A 15,689-nucleotide genomic window follows, 5' to 3' on the forward strand; every position below is an offset into this window, starting at 1 on the left:
TTTTATGTCTCGTATATCTTCATTTTAGTTAGAAATTATTAAAGTGAAAGCATTGTGCTAAGAGGAACTCTGGAGCTAGTTCAGCCCCACATCTCTGGCCCAAACTCTACATCAGAGCTCCAGGTGCATGATGCCAGGGATCCACTGGACAGTCCCTACCTTGCCACATGAACTTTAATTCCCCAAATGCTCATGACTTTTGCCTGTACTCCCTTGGCTTATTGAAATGATAAAAAAAAAATTTTGAGCAATTGGTAAAATCTGGCAAGAGGTAAGAGTTGTGTAGATGTTTGGAAGGAAGAGAAACTCTCTGCTGCAGACAGGAAGCTACAGAGCTACTCTATTGTGTGCAGAAATGATGAACATGTGAAAACCAGTGAGTTAAAATAGACACCTCAACCACTTTGTGATTTCTACCAAGTCATCTGGGATTGGCATCCCTTCTTCAGTAGAATTTGCAATTGTCCTTTTTATCATTTATCCTCGACTGGGCCCAGGACACTGCACCCTGGGATAGACTCTCTTGACCACCTCTCTTGGTCACTCCTCCTGCCCACTGATCCTGATCCTTTTATTCAGAGACAGGTTACTGTTTTAAACTGCTGGGTTTAGGTCTGGTTTTTTATGCAGAGATGTCTTCACTACCCGCCCCCCCCCTTTTCTATCACTTGGTGCCCATGATGTAAGGCATCTTGGCCTTCTGTTCTCTCCCTCAACATTATCCTCCTACTGCTCTTTGATTTGTCTGTAGCCTTGATCCAGTTGCTAGGCTGCTGGGGGCTTTTCTATTTCTCTTGATCCCTATCCCAGTGAAGGAAAGGAAAGCATGACCACTGTCCTTAACTCCAAATTTATTTGATTGTCACTTAAGCCAAATTCAGGTGTTTGGTCTTGATATGTGTTATCAGGTAGACACAACACCCAAATGATTAACAGTTTAGATTTAAAAAAAAAGCAACAATTTTATATGATGTTGATTTACAGTCTCAGTCTTACATACATAACCTCAGATATCAAAAAACTGCTAAATGACTCACAAAATCTCGAGGCTTTATTATCTTCGTTTTACACATGAGGAAAGCAAAGGTCCAGAGAAGGTACAGGGTAGAGAGAAGCAGCGTAAAATATTTAGTATATAGGTAAGAACTCTGGCCTAGGAGTCAGCAGACCTGAATTCCCATACCCCTACCTTTGTCAGGTTGGAGCAAGGAAAAGGTTGGGAACCAGCCTTTGCCTAAAAGGGTTTTGATAACTGAGGCAAAAGAATAATATTTTGGGAATATTTATATAATTTTTTAATATACATAGTCCTCATTGGAAGGTAGTTTTATCAGTGGTATTCTTAGTATTCCTGAGAAAGGAAGTGTAATTTTAGGTACATGCTGACAAAAGTTGAAGACAGGGTACTTCGATGAAATTGAAGAATACTGTAGTTATCGCTTTGTCAAAGGATATTTTGGTTGATACAGTGTATGAGCATTGGTTTTATGATTTATCATATGGCATCTAAACTATCAGTTGACTCGTGAAAACAGTATTTTGGTTTAAAAGATATTGGGGATCTGTTATGGATTGAATGGTTGAAGTTCTAACCCCTATACCTATGGCTGTGACCTAGTTTGGGGAAATAAGGTCTTCCTTTGAAGATATTATCTGTTAAATCATGCCAGAATAGTGTGGGTCCTAGTCCTAATCCCTTCTGATAGTCCTAATCCCTTCTGAGTAGTGTCTTATTAAAGGGGAGAACAGACACAGAAACAGAGACACACAACAGGGGAATGGTACCATGTGAAGATACATCTAACAAGCGGCAAAGGAATGCCAAGAATTGCTGGCAGCCATTAGAAGCTAAGAGGGAGGCCTGGAACAGTTTCTTTCTCAAAGCCCTCAGGAATAATCAACACGACAAATATCCTGATTTAGACTTCTAACCTCCAGAGCTGTGAAACAATAAATTCATTTTCTTTAAAGCTACCCACTTGTGGTATTTTGTTATGGCAGCCCCTAATACAGAATCTATATACAATCTCTAATTTGCCTGGTTAATAGCTGAGGAGAGTGGGATGGAAACATTACTTCTAGCTGCTTTTCAAAGTGGGTTAAAAGAAGGGTCCACCAAAATGAATAAATTTTTCCTTTCTTTATACAGATTGCTTCCTAGAGTTCCAAGATCTTTTCCACTCAACACCTCAGTCATGTTCAAAAAGACTGTGTTTGTAGAGTTCACGGATCACCTTTTCAACATCGCCAAGCCCAGGCCACCCTGGATGGGTAATGAAAACACATTAAATGTTTAATTATGAAACTGGGTATCTTAACTTCCAGCAAATATTCCCCAACCTTGGGGCTGCGGTTAAAGAAGGCAGCTGCCAAAGAGAATGTTCTTTTGGCCAGGCTTCTTTCACTGTCACCTCTCAGGGAAATAAGAGAGGAAACTTCTTATTTAAGAGCCATGACATTCATTCCTTTACACTGGCTGAACTTTTCAGTTTCTTTGCTGGAATCTCCTCCTTCTCTCTTTGTCCTCTAGATGTTGGAGTATCCCAGTGCTTGTTCCCGAGTCCCTCTTCTTTCCTCTCTGCCTTCAGTCTCTAGGTAATCTTATGAAGTCTCAGAGCTTTAAAATATCACTTGTATGCTAGTAACTCCCAAATTTATGTCTGCACTCCAGACCTCTCCCCTGAAGCTCAACTGCTTACTTGATGCCTCCACTTAGATGTCAAATAGGCAAGTAACAGGATGCTAAAATGGGACATTTCCTATCTTGGAATTATAGTGGTCCAAATTGGTTCTGTAACCCTTAGATCATCATTCATCTCCAGCCTATATAAAAGAAGGCTAGGACCCTATGAGAGAGTTTAGATTTGAGGATTTCTTTGGGGAGAATTTTTGCTGTTTTGTTTGTCTCCCACCCAATGGGTGAAGGGAGGTCTCTCCCTCATGACAAAACATCATGAAAGAGACTTCAAGAAATCCACTCAGAAGACTTGCCATAGGACCCTTGGAGCTTAGAAGACACAGAATTGTTTATCTGGAAAATTTCAATCCAGAGGCTGGATGGAAATTTCCCTGGTGGCATAGCAAGAAATTGGGATATAGTGGAAGCAAATTGTACCTCCACTCTTAGGTGTGAGGCAAGGAAGGTAACAGGACTAGACTTCTCTTAAGAAGACCCTGTCTGAGAAGTCTTCCTGCCATGGCTAGGTGACCTCAGCAGAAAAGTTCTATGGGTTGTACTGCCAGAAACAGAGACAGAAATTGAATAGAGATACAAGTAACCAGCTGAGGAGGTACAGTTGGATGTCCTCATATTGGAAGGAGGGGTCTCCAAAGAACTCATAAAAGTTCCCTAAGAAAGAGCCAGAGTTTTGGCATGTGCCACAACCAGGGGGTACCAATGCTGCATTACCACTGCTCCTTCTAAGAAAGACCTTGTCCTTAGGCCTTCTTTTCCCTACCCTCTTACCAGTTGTTCCAACCTTAAAGGGTCTTGAGAGAGAATAGTGAGTGGGGTAGGAGGATTAGGAGAGGAAGATGGAAAAATATTGAAGCTGCCAACCAAACCACCTTTCCCCATGATAGCTTTCTGAGCTTGTCAGAACTTAGTTGGAGGAGTGAAGGAATTTTAAGTTGTATTGTTTTTGTTAGGTGCTGTCGAGTTGGTTCTGACTCATAGCAACTCTATGTACAAGAGAACAAAACACTACCTGGTCCTGCACCATCGTCACGATTGTTGTTATGTTTGAGCCCGTTGTTGCAGCCACTGTGTCAATCCATCTTGTTGAGGGTCTTCCTCTTTTCTGCTGACCCTCTACTTTACCAAGCATGATGTCCTTCTCCAGGAACTGATCCCTCCTGACAACATGTCCAAAATACGTGAGATGAAGTCTCACTATCCTTGCTTCTAAGGAGCATTCTGGCTAAACTTCTTCCAAGACAGATTTGTTCTTTGTTCTGGTAATCCATGGTATATTCAATATTCTTCACCAACACCGTAAATTCAGAAGCATTAATTCATTCTCAGTCTTCCTTATTCATTGTCCAGCTTTCATATGCATATGAGGCGATTGAAAATACCATGGCTTGAGTCACGCTCATCTATTATAGCTTTCCCATTATAGGTTTCTGAGCCTGTCAGAACTTAGTTGGAGGAGGCAAGGAACTTTAAATTGTAGGAGACATCAAAAGTTTGATATGGGCTGGACTAGACTTGTTAGTACTTTAATACTGTTTGTTAATACCTGAAGGTGACTAGAAACCATTTGGGATTGGGTTAAGTGTAAGAAAGAGAGATTCCACATAACAATAAAAACAGTGGTGTGAGAAAAATAACACTATTTCATGTTTTCATCTCACTGAATCCGGTTCAAAATACTGTTTATAGTTAATATGTCCATAAGATAGTAATCTTGACTTGCTGTGTCACTGTAAAATCCAATTTCATCCAAACTTCCGTGGCCTATGAAGTCCTACATAGTATATTCCTTGCCTACTTCTATAACTTAATTTTCTATTATTCCCCTGCTCATTTCACTTTGTTTCAGTCATATGTTACTCAACTATGCCAAGCTCGTTCCTGCCTCCGGACATTTTCATTTGTTTTATCTGCTTTGAACGCTCTTCTACTAGATCTTTTCAAGTTCTGCTCCTTTTTCATTTGTCATATCTCTGTTCAAATGCTACCTTCTTAGAAAGAATCTTCTTGACCCCCATATTTAAAGTGTCCCCTACCTCCTGCCTCATCATTTTCTAGTACACCACCATTTTCTATACCATTTGTAACAATCTGAAATCTTCTTGTTCGTTTACTTGCTTAAATGTCTCTAGAATGCAATCTCTGTAGCCTGTCTTGCTTACCACGGTCTTAGTTATTTAGCGCTACCATAACAAAAATATCACAAATGAGTGCCTTTAACAAACAAATTTATTTTTTTGCAGTTTAGGAGACAGGAGTTCAAATTCAGGGTGCCAGCTGTAGGGGAAGGCTTTCTGTCTCTGTGGGCTCTGGGGGAAGGTCCTTGTCTCTTCTGAGCTTCTCCTGGGCCATCTTCACGTGGCTTGGCATCTCTTTTCCCTCATCTCTGCTTCCTAGCTTGCTTGTTTAATATCTTTTGTTTCTCAAAAGAGAGTGACTCAAGATACACCCTACACTAATCCTGTCTCATTAACATAACAAAGACAACTCATTTCCAAATGAGATTATAACCACAGGCATAGAAGTTAGGATTTACAAAACATATTTTTGGGGCCCTGGTGGTGCAGTGGTTAAAGCACTCTCACCTGAACCAGAAGGCCAGTGGTTCGAACACACCAGCCACTCCATAAGAGAAAAATGTGCCAGTCTGCTTCTGTAAAGAATTACAGCCTTGAATTCCTATGAAGCAGTTTTACTCTGCCCTATATGGTTGCTGTGTGTTGGAATCGACTCGACGGCAATGAGTTTGGTTTTGGTTTTTATTTTACGGGGACGCGATTCAATCTTTAACAATCACTATATATCCAGCTAAAAATTTAGGACAATTTCTATAATGTAGTAAGTGCTCAAGTATTTGTTGAATGAATGAATGCATTGGATGAATTGTCAGAGATCTTTCCTCAGAGCAACTATGAGGCTGGCAGTGAGCATATGCTGCTTTTTTGTCAACAATCGGAGGAACATGCTTCTCTACTATGACTTGGACTCTGACTGTTGTAATAACAGATTTCCTAGGGTATCTCATTTTTGCAGGTCTGCTGGGTCCTACCATCCGGGCTGAGGTTTATGACACAGTAATAATTACACTTAAGAACATGGCTTCTCATCCTATCAATCTTCATGCTGTTGGTGTATCCTACTGGAAAGCTTCTGAGGGTGAGTCAAATGTTCTCTTATTTTCCTGTCATCCTAAGGAGACAAAAGTGAGATATGTGTGCTTGGTGATAGTGACACACCTGGAATTGTGTCTATTCTCTTATATACAAATTTACTGATTGATAATAAGACTAATAATGTTGAGTAACATGTATTGAGTACAAGGCTATATAGTTAGTGAGTGGTTAGAGTTAGGATTGAAATCTAGGCCCATCTAACTCCAGAGCTTGTGCTCTGAACCGCTATGCTACAGTACAAGGATTCATATAAATAATTTTGAATTTTGCTCATGTAACTGCAAAGTTCCACGGAGTGAACATAGCTTCTATGACCAGATCCAAGGATTCAAATGAATCCTTGGAATCCCTCAGCATCAGGGTCTTTTTTTCCACCATATCTTCTCTGCTTTCCTTCCTTTTGGTTTCATTCTCAGGTAGGCTTTTCCAGCATACTGGCAAAGATAGCCACTGGCAGCTCAAGGCATTCACAGTTCTTACTTGTTCTACAGACAGTGATCAGGGGGAAGGGAGAGCCTCCTTCTCAATACTTCTCAATGTCAGGTGACAGGGAGGAGTTGGAAATAGAAAGGTGAGATCAGCCGCACCCATTCCATCTGCAATTCTCCAAAAGAAAGAGGGGTTCTGTCATCAGAAGGAAGAGGAAAGGAAAAGGATACCAGGTATACAGAAATAGAACTACCACAGGCTTCTATAACCAGGTCTCAGGAAGGGCAAAAAATTGGGCATCTTCATTTGACACAACCATTGCTTCCCACCTCTATAAAAAGACCTCCCTAGATCTCCAAAGGTCTCTGCTTCGCATGGTTCACAGACCAATTTGATACAACTGAACAGGGTCTGGAGATTGATGTGGGCAGCCTACAGTGTTGCAAAATTGGTACCTATAGCTAGTATAGAGTTTCATAGAAAGAAAACAGAGAAGTATCAGGGCTTGCACTCAAACTTCTTGAGGAAGCACATTGGTTGAGCAGAGGCATAAATGTTGTTGGGGGGGGTCAATGAAAGGGACAAGGAGCAAGGGAGACAAAAGAACATATCCATGCCTTCTGATTTTGTAGATCCCATATCTAGAGATTCCAAAACCCAAGGAAGGCGATAAAGGAAAAAATACATAGACTAAAGCAAGCACAGCTAGATTGGCCACTGATTATGACTATCCTCTGCTTGTGTCTCTGCTTGGCATACCAGTCAGAGAAGAGCAATGCACTAAGACCAACCTCTGAGCTTTCATACCCCAGGTGATATTATCAGCGCATGGCAAAGCCATTTGTTCTCATTGCTAGATATTGCAAACTTCCTTCAAATCTTTTGAGGGCTGCCTGAATATTTTGACTGTCTCTCAGGGTTACTTGACTGTAAACATCTCAAAACATCTTGTTCATTGTTGTATTCTCAGCACATAACATGGTACATAACATTATAATGGATGCTAGATAACAAGAACCAAGGTGTAGCACACAGCAGTCACTTTTTCTGCCCAGAATTACACATCTTTCCCACCCTTCACTCCCCTGGGAATTGCTTTTTATAAAAATGTACTTCAAAAGGAACCTGATATTATCCTAAAATTTGTGCCTCTCTGACTACAGTGATTGGTCTAATACCCCACTTCCTTGTCCACAACTGATTGGTCCAGAGATGGATACCCTACCCAAGCTAGGCCAATAAGAGAACTTTCCTCCTCTGGGTTTTAAAAATACACAAGAAAGGACCTACTATTCTCAGGTAGTTCTGTAATTTTGGAATGAAGTCCAGATGTATTACAAAATCAAGATCCCACTATTTCACGGATTCCTTGTGATCCACAGACCCTGTGTTGGTCCTGTACTGGTGGCCCCCAGCTTACAATGGGGGTTCCATTCCGGCAACTCTGTTGTAAGTTGGTTCTGACGTAGGTCTAATATCTCTTTTTTTGGTGGGGTTTCATTATTGCCTGCTCTACTGCAGTGTTTTGAACAGTAAATAATAACATTGAACATCTGTGAGTGAACATTTGAGAATTATAACATCAGCAAATTACATGCTGCAACATTGTATGTAGTACCAATTACTAACTGTAAGCTTAAAAAAAAGACGGTGGTATAGTTTGTTGTAACTTGAATAAGTCATAAATCAGGGACTACCTATATTTTTTCTATTTGCATAGCTTCTTTACAGGCATTGAGTAAAGGTGGGGCAACCTACCTTTCTCTGCCCCTTCTACACCACCAGTCTTACCCAGAACATCTAGACATGTAATCAGAGAATGGGAAGTCATGGAAAATCATGAGGAACTGGGTGTGGTTGTATCTCACAGAGCACATACAGAGTACAACATTAAGGAAATTTTCCAAAGATTGAAACCGAAAAGGGTAGCCAACATACTTTTACCTTTTTCTTTTCCACTAACAGTGAGGAGAGTGAAAAGTTTTAAAATCATGCATATTGGGAGATAGATGTTCTAAAATCCAGCTTAAGTTAAAACCCGTCAGAAAAGCTAACACACTGGAAGCCTTCCTTCTAATTGGACACATTCCAGGAGAAGCATCTTATCCAGTGAGGGGACACCAGCCACACAGTCTTATCTTGCACGGTCCAATAGCCATAAGGTACTTGTGGCTATTGAGCACTTGAAATGCAGCTAGTTCAAACTGTAAAATGCACATTGGATTTCAAAGGCTGTAGTACAAAAAAGACTGTAAAATATCACATTCATAGTTGTTTGGTGTTGATTACATGTTGAAATGATAATTTTTTTAATGTATTGGGTTAAATAAGGTGCTCTGGTGGCACAGCAGTTAAAAGCTGCAGCTGCTAACCAAAAGATCAGCAGTTTGAATCCACCAGCTGCTCCTTGGAAATCTTATGGGGCAGTTTACTCTGTCCTATAGGGTCATTACGAGTTGGAATTGACTCAGTGTCCATGGGTTTGAGTTAAAATATATTACTAAAATCAATTTCACCTTAATTAATTAAAGGGCTATGCACAATGCTCTTTCCCAGCCACCACCTATCTGCATGAATCTTCACCAATTCCTTTTGTCTTCACTGAAAAGTAGACCTTGTCATTAGCAACTTGAACAGCCCTGAAATCTCAAGTTCAAGCCTCCAACATTCTGATCATTACCTTCTATCTTTCCAGCTCTTATTCTTTTGTTATGCCTATTCCAACAACTTCCTTTTCACTGGGGTCTACCATCCATGACTCTTGCATTCACTAACAAGTCCTAGGCCTCTTTTGCCTCCATTCTGTTCACTTAGCTAAACCATTACCCTGGTTAAATCTAGTTCTCTACCGATTCCACCAACTCCCAAGTGGCACACAGCCACACTGGATGGTCTCACTAAGTTCATAGTACCTTACCTCAAGTGAACCGTCAGCACTGTTTGACCATCTTACTGCTACATTTCCCCGGATCCACTCCCTCTCCATCTCCCCACAACAGCTATACTCTTTCACACATTTTTGGCCATTCATTAAACCTTCAACACCTCATGGTTCTGTGCACCACAGGACATCATACCAGATGCACAGCCACCAAAGGTCTTAAAGCGTCTTCTTCCAGGGCCATAGAGGCACACTGAGGTGGTATTATGGCATGGGCAGAATACCTGGGCTTAAACTTGGCCCATCAGGACTTAGAACTGGCAATGTCAGTATAGCTACCCTAACCTACACAGACTACTGAACCACACACCCCATCCTCAGGTGCCAAGTCAGGTGTTCTAAATCTCCTAGTGTTCTAAATCTGCTGTTGCTTCTGGATGAGGCCTGTCAACCCTAGTGCTCCCTGGAGGGGTATCTACCTATATCCCAGGGAGGCTAACTTTATAGTGGGAACCACCCACTTGCACCTTGGGAGTGGCCTTTGGCTGCTGAGAGTTTGTAGTAAAAGTATGGGCAGAACATCCCATCGCCTATGTGGAGGTCTCCCTGCACTGCTCTGCTGAAGAGACCCCTCTCTCAGGTACATAGATGCTGTGGGCTAAGATGGGGTGTAGCTGAAGAGCTCCCTGAATGCCTTGGGCTGGTCTGGAATCCCAGGAATCATTATCAATCTGGGCAGCTATGAGGAGTTGCTAGAAAAATGTTACAATAGAAGCATAGGTATTATGGGTCAGCATCTTTAAATATTTTCTACTTCTGTCCACCTTAATGTACTATAAGCAATGATGTTTCATTAGCAATGAACACACATAGTGCCCAGATTTTTATCTTCAGTACTGTTCCCTACTGAAAAGAGTCAGGGCTCCTTGGACCTGTTGACATTAAGTTGACTCCAACTCATGGCAGCCCCATGTGTGTCAGAGTAGAGCTATGCTTCCTAGGGTTTTCAATGGTTGATTTTCAGAAGCAGATGACCAGGCCTTCCTTGCAAGGCACATCTTGGTGGACTATAATCTTTCAGCTGCCGAGCATATTAACCATTTGTACCACCCAGGGACTCCAGGGTTATGCTAGACTTCTATTTTGTTGATCTTTATATCCCTAGCTTGTAGCTGAGCGTAGTAAAGAGTAAGTACTCAGTAAATATTTGTTGAATAAATGAGTGGATATTTCTACACTGTGTTATAACTATCCCATTATATGCCTGTGTCCCTCACCAGACTATTAGCCCTCTGGTGAAGAATCCAGTTAATTTTTTTTTTAATATCTGTATCTTATCCCTCTCTGACCCTCACCAGTGCCTATCAAAGAGTCTGGGACAAAGTTCATATTGAATACATGTTTATTGAGTTGACTTGAATTAGGTAAAATGATGCAAGAATGGAAGCAATGTGTTATTGGCTAGCAAAATCTGAAGATCTCAGCAAGAAGCTAGCTCTCACCACTTATGTAGAATCTGTTGTTGAAAATTAGCTTTATATGTTTCCTCGAGTGGACAACGGACATAGAAAGGACAATTTTATCCTTCTTGTTTTAGGAGCTGAGTATGATGATAAGACCAGCCAAAGGGAGAAAAAAGATGATAAAGTCATACCTGGTGAGAGCCATACCTACATCTGGCAGGTCCTGAAAGAGAATGGTCCAATGGCCTCCGACCCACCGTGTCTCACCTACTCATATCTTTCTCATGTGGACCTGGTGAAAGACCTGAATTCAGGGCTCATTGGGGCTCTGCTGGTATGTAGAGAAGGTAAGTGTAAGTGAAGGTAGGATTAAGGTGAAGTAAGTAGCAAAGTACAAACAGCTGGGCCTATTCATGGACGATAACACATTTTTTCATCTGAATGAGGTTTCTTTTCTCTTGCATCATGCCCATGGGTAGGAGAATAGTCCAGCCTCTGAGAGGAGCAGACAACTGTCCTATGTAGCCACAAAGCACTCTAAGCTGGGGTCAAGAATAGGCAAGTTCCAGAATTAGGTGCCTCTTTTCAAAGCATTGCTACTTTCTACTTCAAATCTCCTGGGGTCAATTCAATAGAGGAAGGACACTCTGTTTAACAAGCGGTGATAGAACAGTTGTACATCCATATGCACAAAATGGACCTGGACATAAACCTTACTTCTTTTACAAAGATAACTCAAAATGGATTATAGATATAAATGTAAATGTAAAACTATTAAAACTTAAAACTTTTATAAAGCATAGGAGAAAATCATCAAGACCTGTGATTAGGAGGATTCTGAGAAGACCAAAAACACAATCCAAAAAAGAAAAAGAAAAAAAGATAAATTGGACCTCATCAGACTTAATAACATTTGCTTTGCAAAAGACACTGTTAAGAGAATGAAAAGACAAGCCACGCCTACGAGAAAATATTTGCCAAACAGATACATGACAGGGGACTTTTATACAAAACATATAAAATGCTCTCAAAACTCAACAATAAGAAAACAAACAATGCAATTTTTTAAATGGACAAAAAGATTTGAAGAGATACTTTACCAAAGAAGATATACAGATGGCAAATAAGCACATGAAACGATACTCAACATTATTAGTCATTGTTGCTGTTGTCATTAGGTACCATCTAGTTGGTTCCGACTCATAGCAACCCTGTGTACAACAGAACGAAACACTGCCTGTTCCTGCACCATGCTCACAATCATCGTTGCCATGTTTGAACCCATTGTTGCAGCCACTGTATCAATCCATCTTGCTACAGTCTTCCTCTTTCTCGGTGACCCTCTACCAAGTATAATGTCCTTCTCCAGGGACTGGTCCATTCTGATAACATGTCCAAAGTACGTGAGAGGAAGTTTCACCATCCTCGCTTCTAAGGAGCATTCTGGCTGAACTTCTTCCAAGACAGATTTGTTCATTCTTCTGGCAGTCCATGGTATATTCAAGGTTCTTCTCCAACACCATAATTCAAAGGCATCAACTCTTCTTAGGTCTTCCTTATTCACCATCCAGATTTTGCATGCATATGAGGTGATTGAAAATACCATGGCTTGGGGCAGGCACACTTTAGTCCTCAAGGTGACATCTTTGCTTTTGAACACTTTGAAGAGGTCTTTTGTAACATATTTGCCCATTGCAATACCTTGTTTGATTTCTTGACTGCTGCTTCCATGGGGGTTGATTGTGCATCCAAGTAAAACAAAATCCTTGACAACTTCAGTCTTTTCTCTGTTTATCATGATGTTGCTTATTGGTCCAGTCATGAGGATTTTTGTTTTCTTTATGTCGAGGTGTAATTCGTACTGAAGGCTGTGGTCTTTGATCTTCATCAGTAAGTGTTTCAGGTCCTTTTCACCTTCAGCAAGCAAGGTTGTGTCATCTGCATATTGCAGGCTCTTAATAAGTCTTCCTTCAGTCCTGGTGCCCTGTTCTTCATATGGTCCAGCTTCTCAGATTATTCCTCAGCATGTAAGTTGAATAAGTATGGTGAGAATATACAACCCTGATGGATACCTTTCCTGATTTTAAACCATGCAGTGTCCCCTTGTTCTGTTTGAATGAGTGTCTCTTGGCCTATGTTCAGGTTCCTCATGAGCACAATTAAATGTTCTGGAATTTCCCAGTCTTCACTATGTTACCCATGATTTGTTATAATCCACAAAGTCAAATGCCTTTGCCTAGTCAATAAAGCACAGGAAAACATCTTTCTGGTGTTTTCTGCTTTCAGACAAGAGTCATCTGACATCAGCAATAATATCCTTCATTCCCTGTCCTCTTCTGAATCCAGCTTGAATTTCTGACAATTCCCTGTTGATGTACTATTGCAAGTGTTTTTGAATTACCTTCAGCACTGTAATTGCATGTGATATTAATGATATTGTTCGATGATTTCTGCATTCTGTTCGATCACCTTTCCTTGGAATGGGCACAAATATGGTTCTCTTCCCGTGGGTCGGTCAGGTAGCTGTCTTCCAAATTTCTTGGCATAGACAAGTGAGCACCTCCAGCGCTGCATCCCTTCGTTGAAACATCTCAATTGATATTCCATCAATTACTCGAGCCTTGTTTTTTGCCAATGCCTTCAGTGCAGCTTGGACTTCTTCCTTCAGTACCATCAGTTCTTGATCATATGCTACCTCCTGAAATGGCTGAATGCCGACCAATGCTTTTTGGTACAGTGACTCTGTGTATACCTTCCATTTTCTTTTGATGCTTCCTGCCTTGTTCAATATTTTCCCTGTGGAATCCTCCAAAATTGCAACTTGAGTCTTGACTTTTTTCTTCAGATCTTTTAGCTTGAGAAATGCTGAGTGTATTCTTCCCTTTAGGTTTTTCTAACTCTGGGTCTTTGCACACTTCATTATAGTACTTTACTTTGTCTTCTCAAGTCACCCTTTGAAATCTTCTATTCAGTTCTTTTACTTCACCATTTCTTCCTTTCGCTTTAGCTGCTCAACTTTCTTGAGCAGGTTTCACAGTCTCCTCTGACATCCATCTTGGTCTTTTCTTTCTTTCTTGTCTTTTCAATGACCTCTTGCTTTCTTCATGTGTGATGTCCTTGATGTCATTCCACAACTCGTCTGGTCTTTGGTCATTAGTGTTCAATGTGTCAAATCTATTCTTGAGATGGTCTCTAAATTCAGGTGGGATATACTCAAGATCGTACTTTGGCTCTCTTGGACTTGTTTTAATTCTCTTCAGCTTCAACTTGAACTTCCATATGAGCAATTGATGATCTGTTCTGCAGTCAGCCCCTGGCCTTGTTCTGACTGATTATTTTGAGCTTCTCCTTCGATGTAGTCTGTTTGATTCCTGTGTTTTTCATCTGGCGAGGTCCATGTGTATAGTTGTTGTTTATGTTGTTGAAAAAAGGTATTTGCACAGAAGAAGTTGTTGATTTTGCAAAATTCTATCATGTGATCTCCAGCATCGTTTCTATCACCAAGGTCATATTTTCCAACTACCGATTCTTCTTTGTTGCCAACTTTTGCATTCCAATCACCAGTAATTATCAGTGCATCTTGATTGCACATTTGATCAATTTCAGGCTGCAGAAGCTGATAAAAATCTTCAGTTTCTTCATCTTTGGCCTTAGTGGTTGGTGTGTAACTCTGAATAATAGTCGTATTAACTGGTCTTCCTTGTAGGCATATGGATATTATCCTATCCCTGACAGCGTTGTATTTCAGGATAGATCTTGGAACATTCTTTTTGACAATGAATGCAACACCAGTCCACTTCAGGTTGTCATTCCTGGCATGGTGGATCATATGATTGTCTGATTCCAAATGGCCAATACCAGTACATTTCAGCTCACTAATGCCTAGGATATCAATGTTTATGCGTTCCATTTCATTTTTGACGATTTCCAATTTTCCTAGATTCATACTTCGTACATTCCAGGTTCCGATTATTAGTGGATGTTTGCAGCTGTTTCTTCTCATTTTGAGTCGTGCCACATCAGCAAATGAAGGTCCCGAAAGCTTGACTCCAACCACGTCATTAAGGTCGGCTCTACTTTGTGGAGGCAGCTCTTCCCCAGTCATCTTTTGAGTGCCTTCCAACCTGGGGGGCTCATCTTCCAGCACTATATCAGACAATGTTCTGCTGCTATTCATAAGGTTTTCACTGGCTAATGCTTTTCAGAAGTAGACTGCTGGATCCTTCTTCCTAGTCTTAGTCTGGAAGCTCAGCTGAAACCTGTCCACCCTGCTGGCATTTGAAATACCAGTGGTATAGCTTCCAGCATCACAGCCACATGCAAGCCACCACAGTAGGACAAACTGACACATGTGGGGATATATAACATGAAATGGGGAAAAAAGAAAAATTACGAAAAATCATACACAGTGTTCATGAAAGATGTACATATAAGCAATAAATATAGAGAATTTCTATTACACTTGTAATGTTCTGTACTTCTGCCATTGTAAGCAAACAAAAAGTTATGAGGAAATAACAATTGCCTGTATTAAACACATATTCTCACACTTTAAACGAACACCATGTGTATCAATATTTAAAGCTTTTAATGATACAAATGGGTTTGTTTCATGTTTTAATTGTTGGGATTTTTTGGCTGTGTTTCTTAGCATTACATTTCTTCACTTGAATTGGAAGTTTTGTTTGCAGGCTTATTTTGAACAGGAAGAGTTCTACTTAAACGATTTTCTTTCTGTGTCTCTTGCATCCTTGATGCCTAGAAAGTAACATTAGGTTGGAATAAGAAAGTAACAAAATGTGCCCTGCTGTTCATCAGGCAGGAATAACAGATGGAGATGAAGTTAGCTGCAAAGTTAACAACAAACAATATTTCTCCCAAGGACACACTGCCACTGTCAAATGCCATAGTAACTCTTTGATTGACTCTTGCTTTCTTACTCACTGAGAAACTTTGTTCTCTAAAACCATAGACTGTCAGAAAGATTGCCGTTTGAAATCATATTAATAATAATAAAAAAATTCAACTCTTGCCTAGATTATCTAAGT

General features: G+C 40.5%; 1 protein-coding gene across 3 annotated transcripts in view; it reads left to right on the forward strand.

Moving 5' to 3' along the window:
- The window catches only part of F8 (coagulation factor VIII), a 138,707-nt gene that overhangs the window by 13,829 nt on the left and 109,189 nt on the right, over nucleotides 1-15,689 (forward strand). For all 3 annotated transcript variants that reach the window (XM_049872384.1, XM_049872383.1, XM_049872382.1), the window contains exons 2-4: nucleotides 2,150-2,271; nucleotides 5,729-5,851; nucleotides 10,776-10,988. In XM_049872384.1, coding sequence (XP_049728341.1) covers nucleotides 2,150-2,271; nucleotides 5,729-5,851; nucleotides 10,776-10,988 — 458 coding nt within the window. The remainder of the gene's footprint in view (nucleotides 1-2,149; nucleotides 2,272-5,728; nucleotides 5,852-10,775; nucleotides 10,989-15,689) is intronic.

The sequence above is a fragment of the Elephas maximus genome, chromosome X, assembly GCF_024166365.1.
Source record: "Elephas maximus indicus isolate mEleMax1 chromosome X, mEleMax1 primary haplotype, whole genome shotgun sequence".
In the NCBI taxonomy this organism is placed as follows: Eukaryota; Metazoa; Chordata; class Mammalia; order Proboscidea; family Elephantidae; genus Elephas; species Elephas maximus.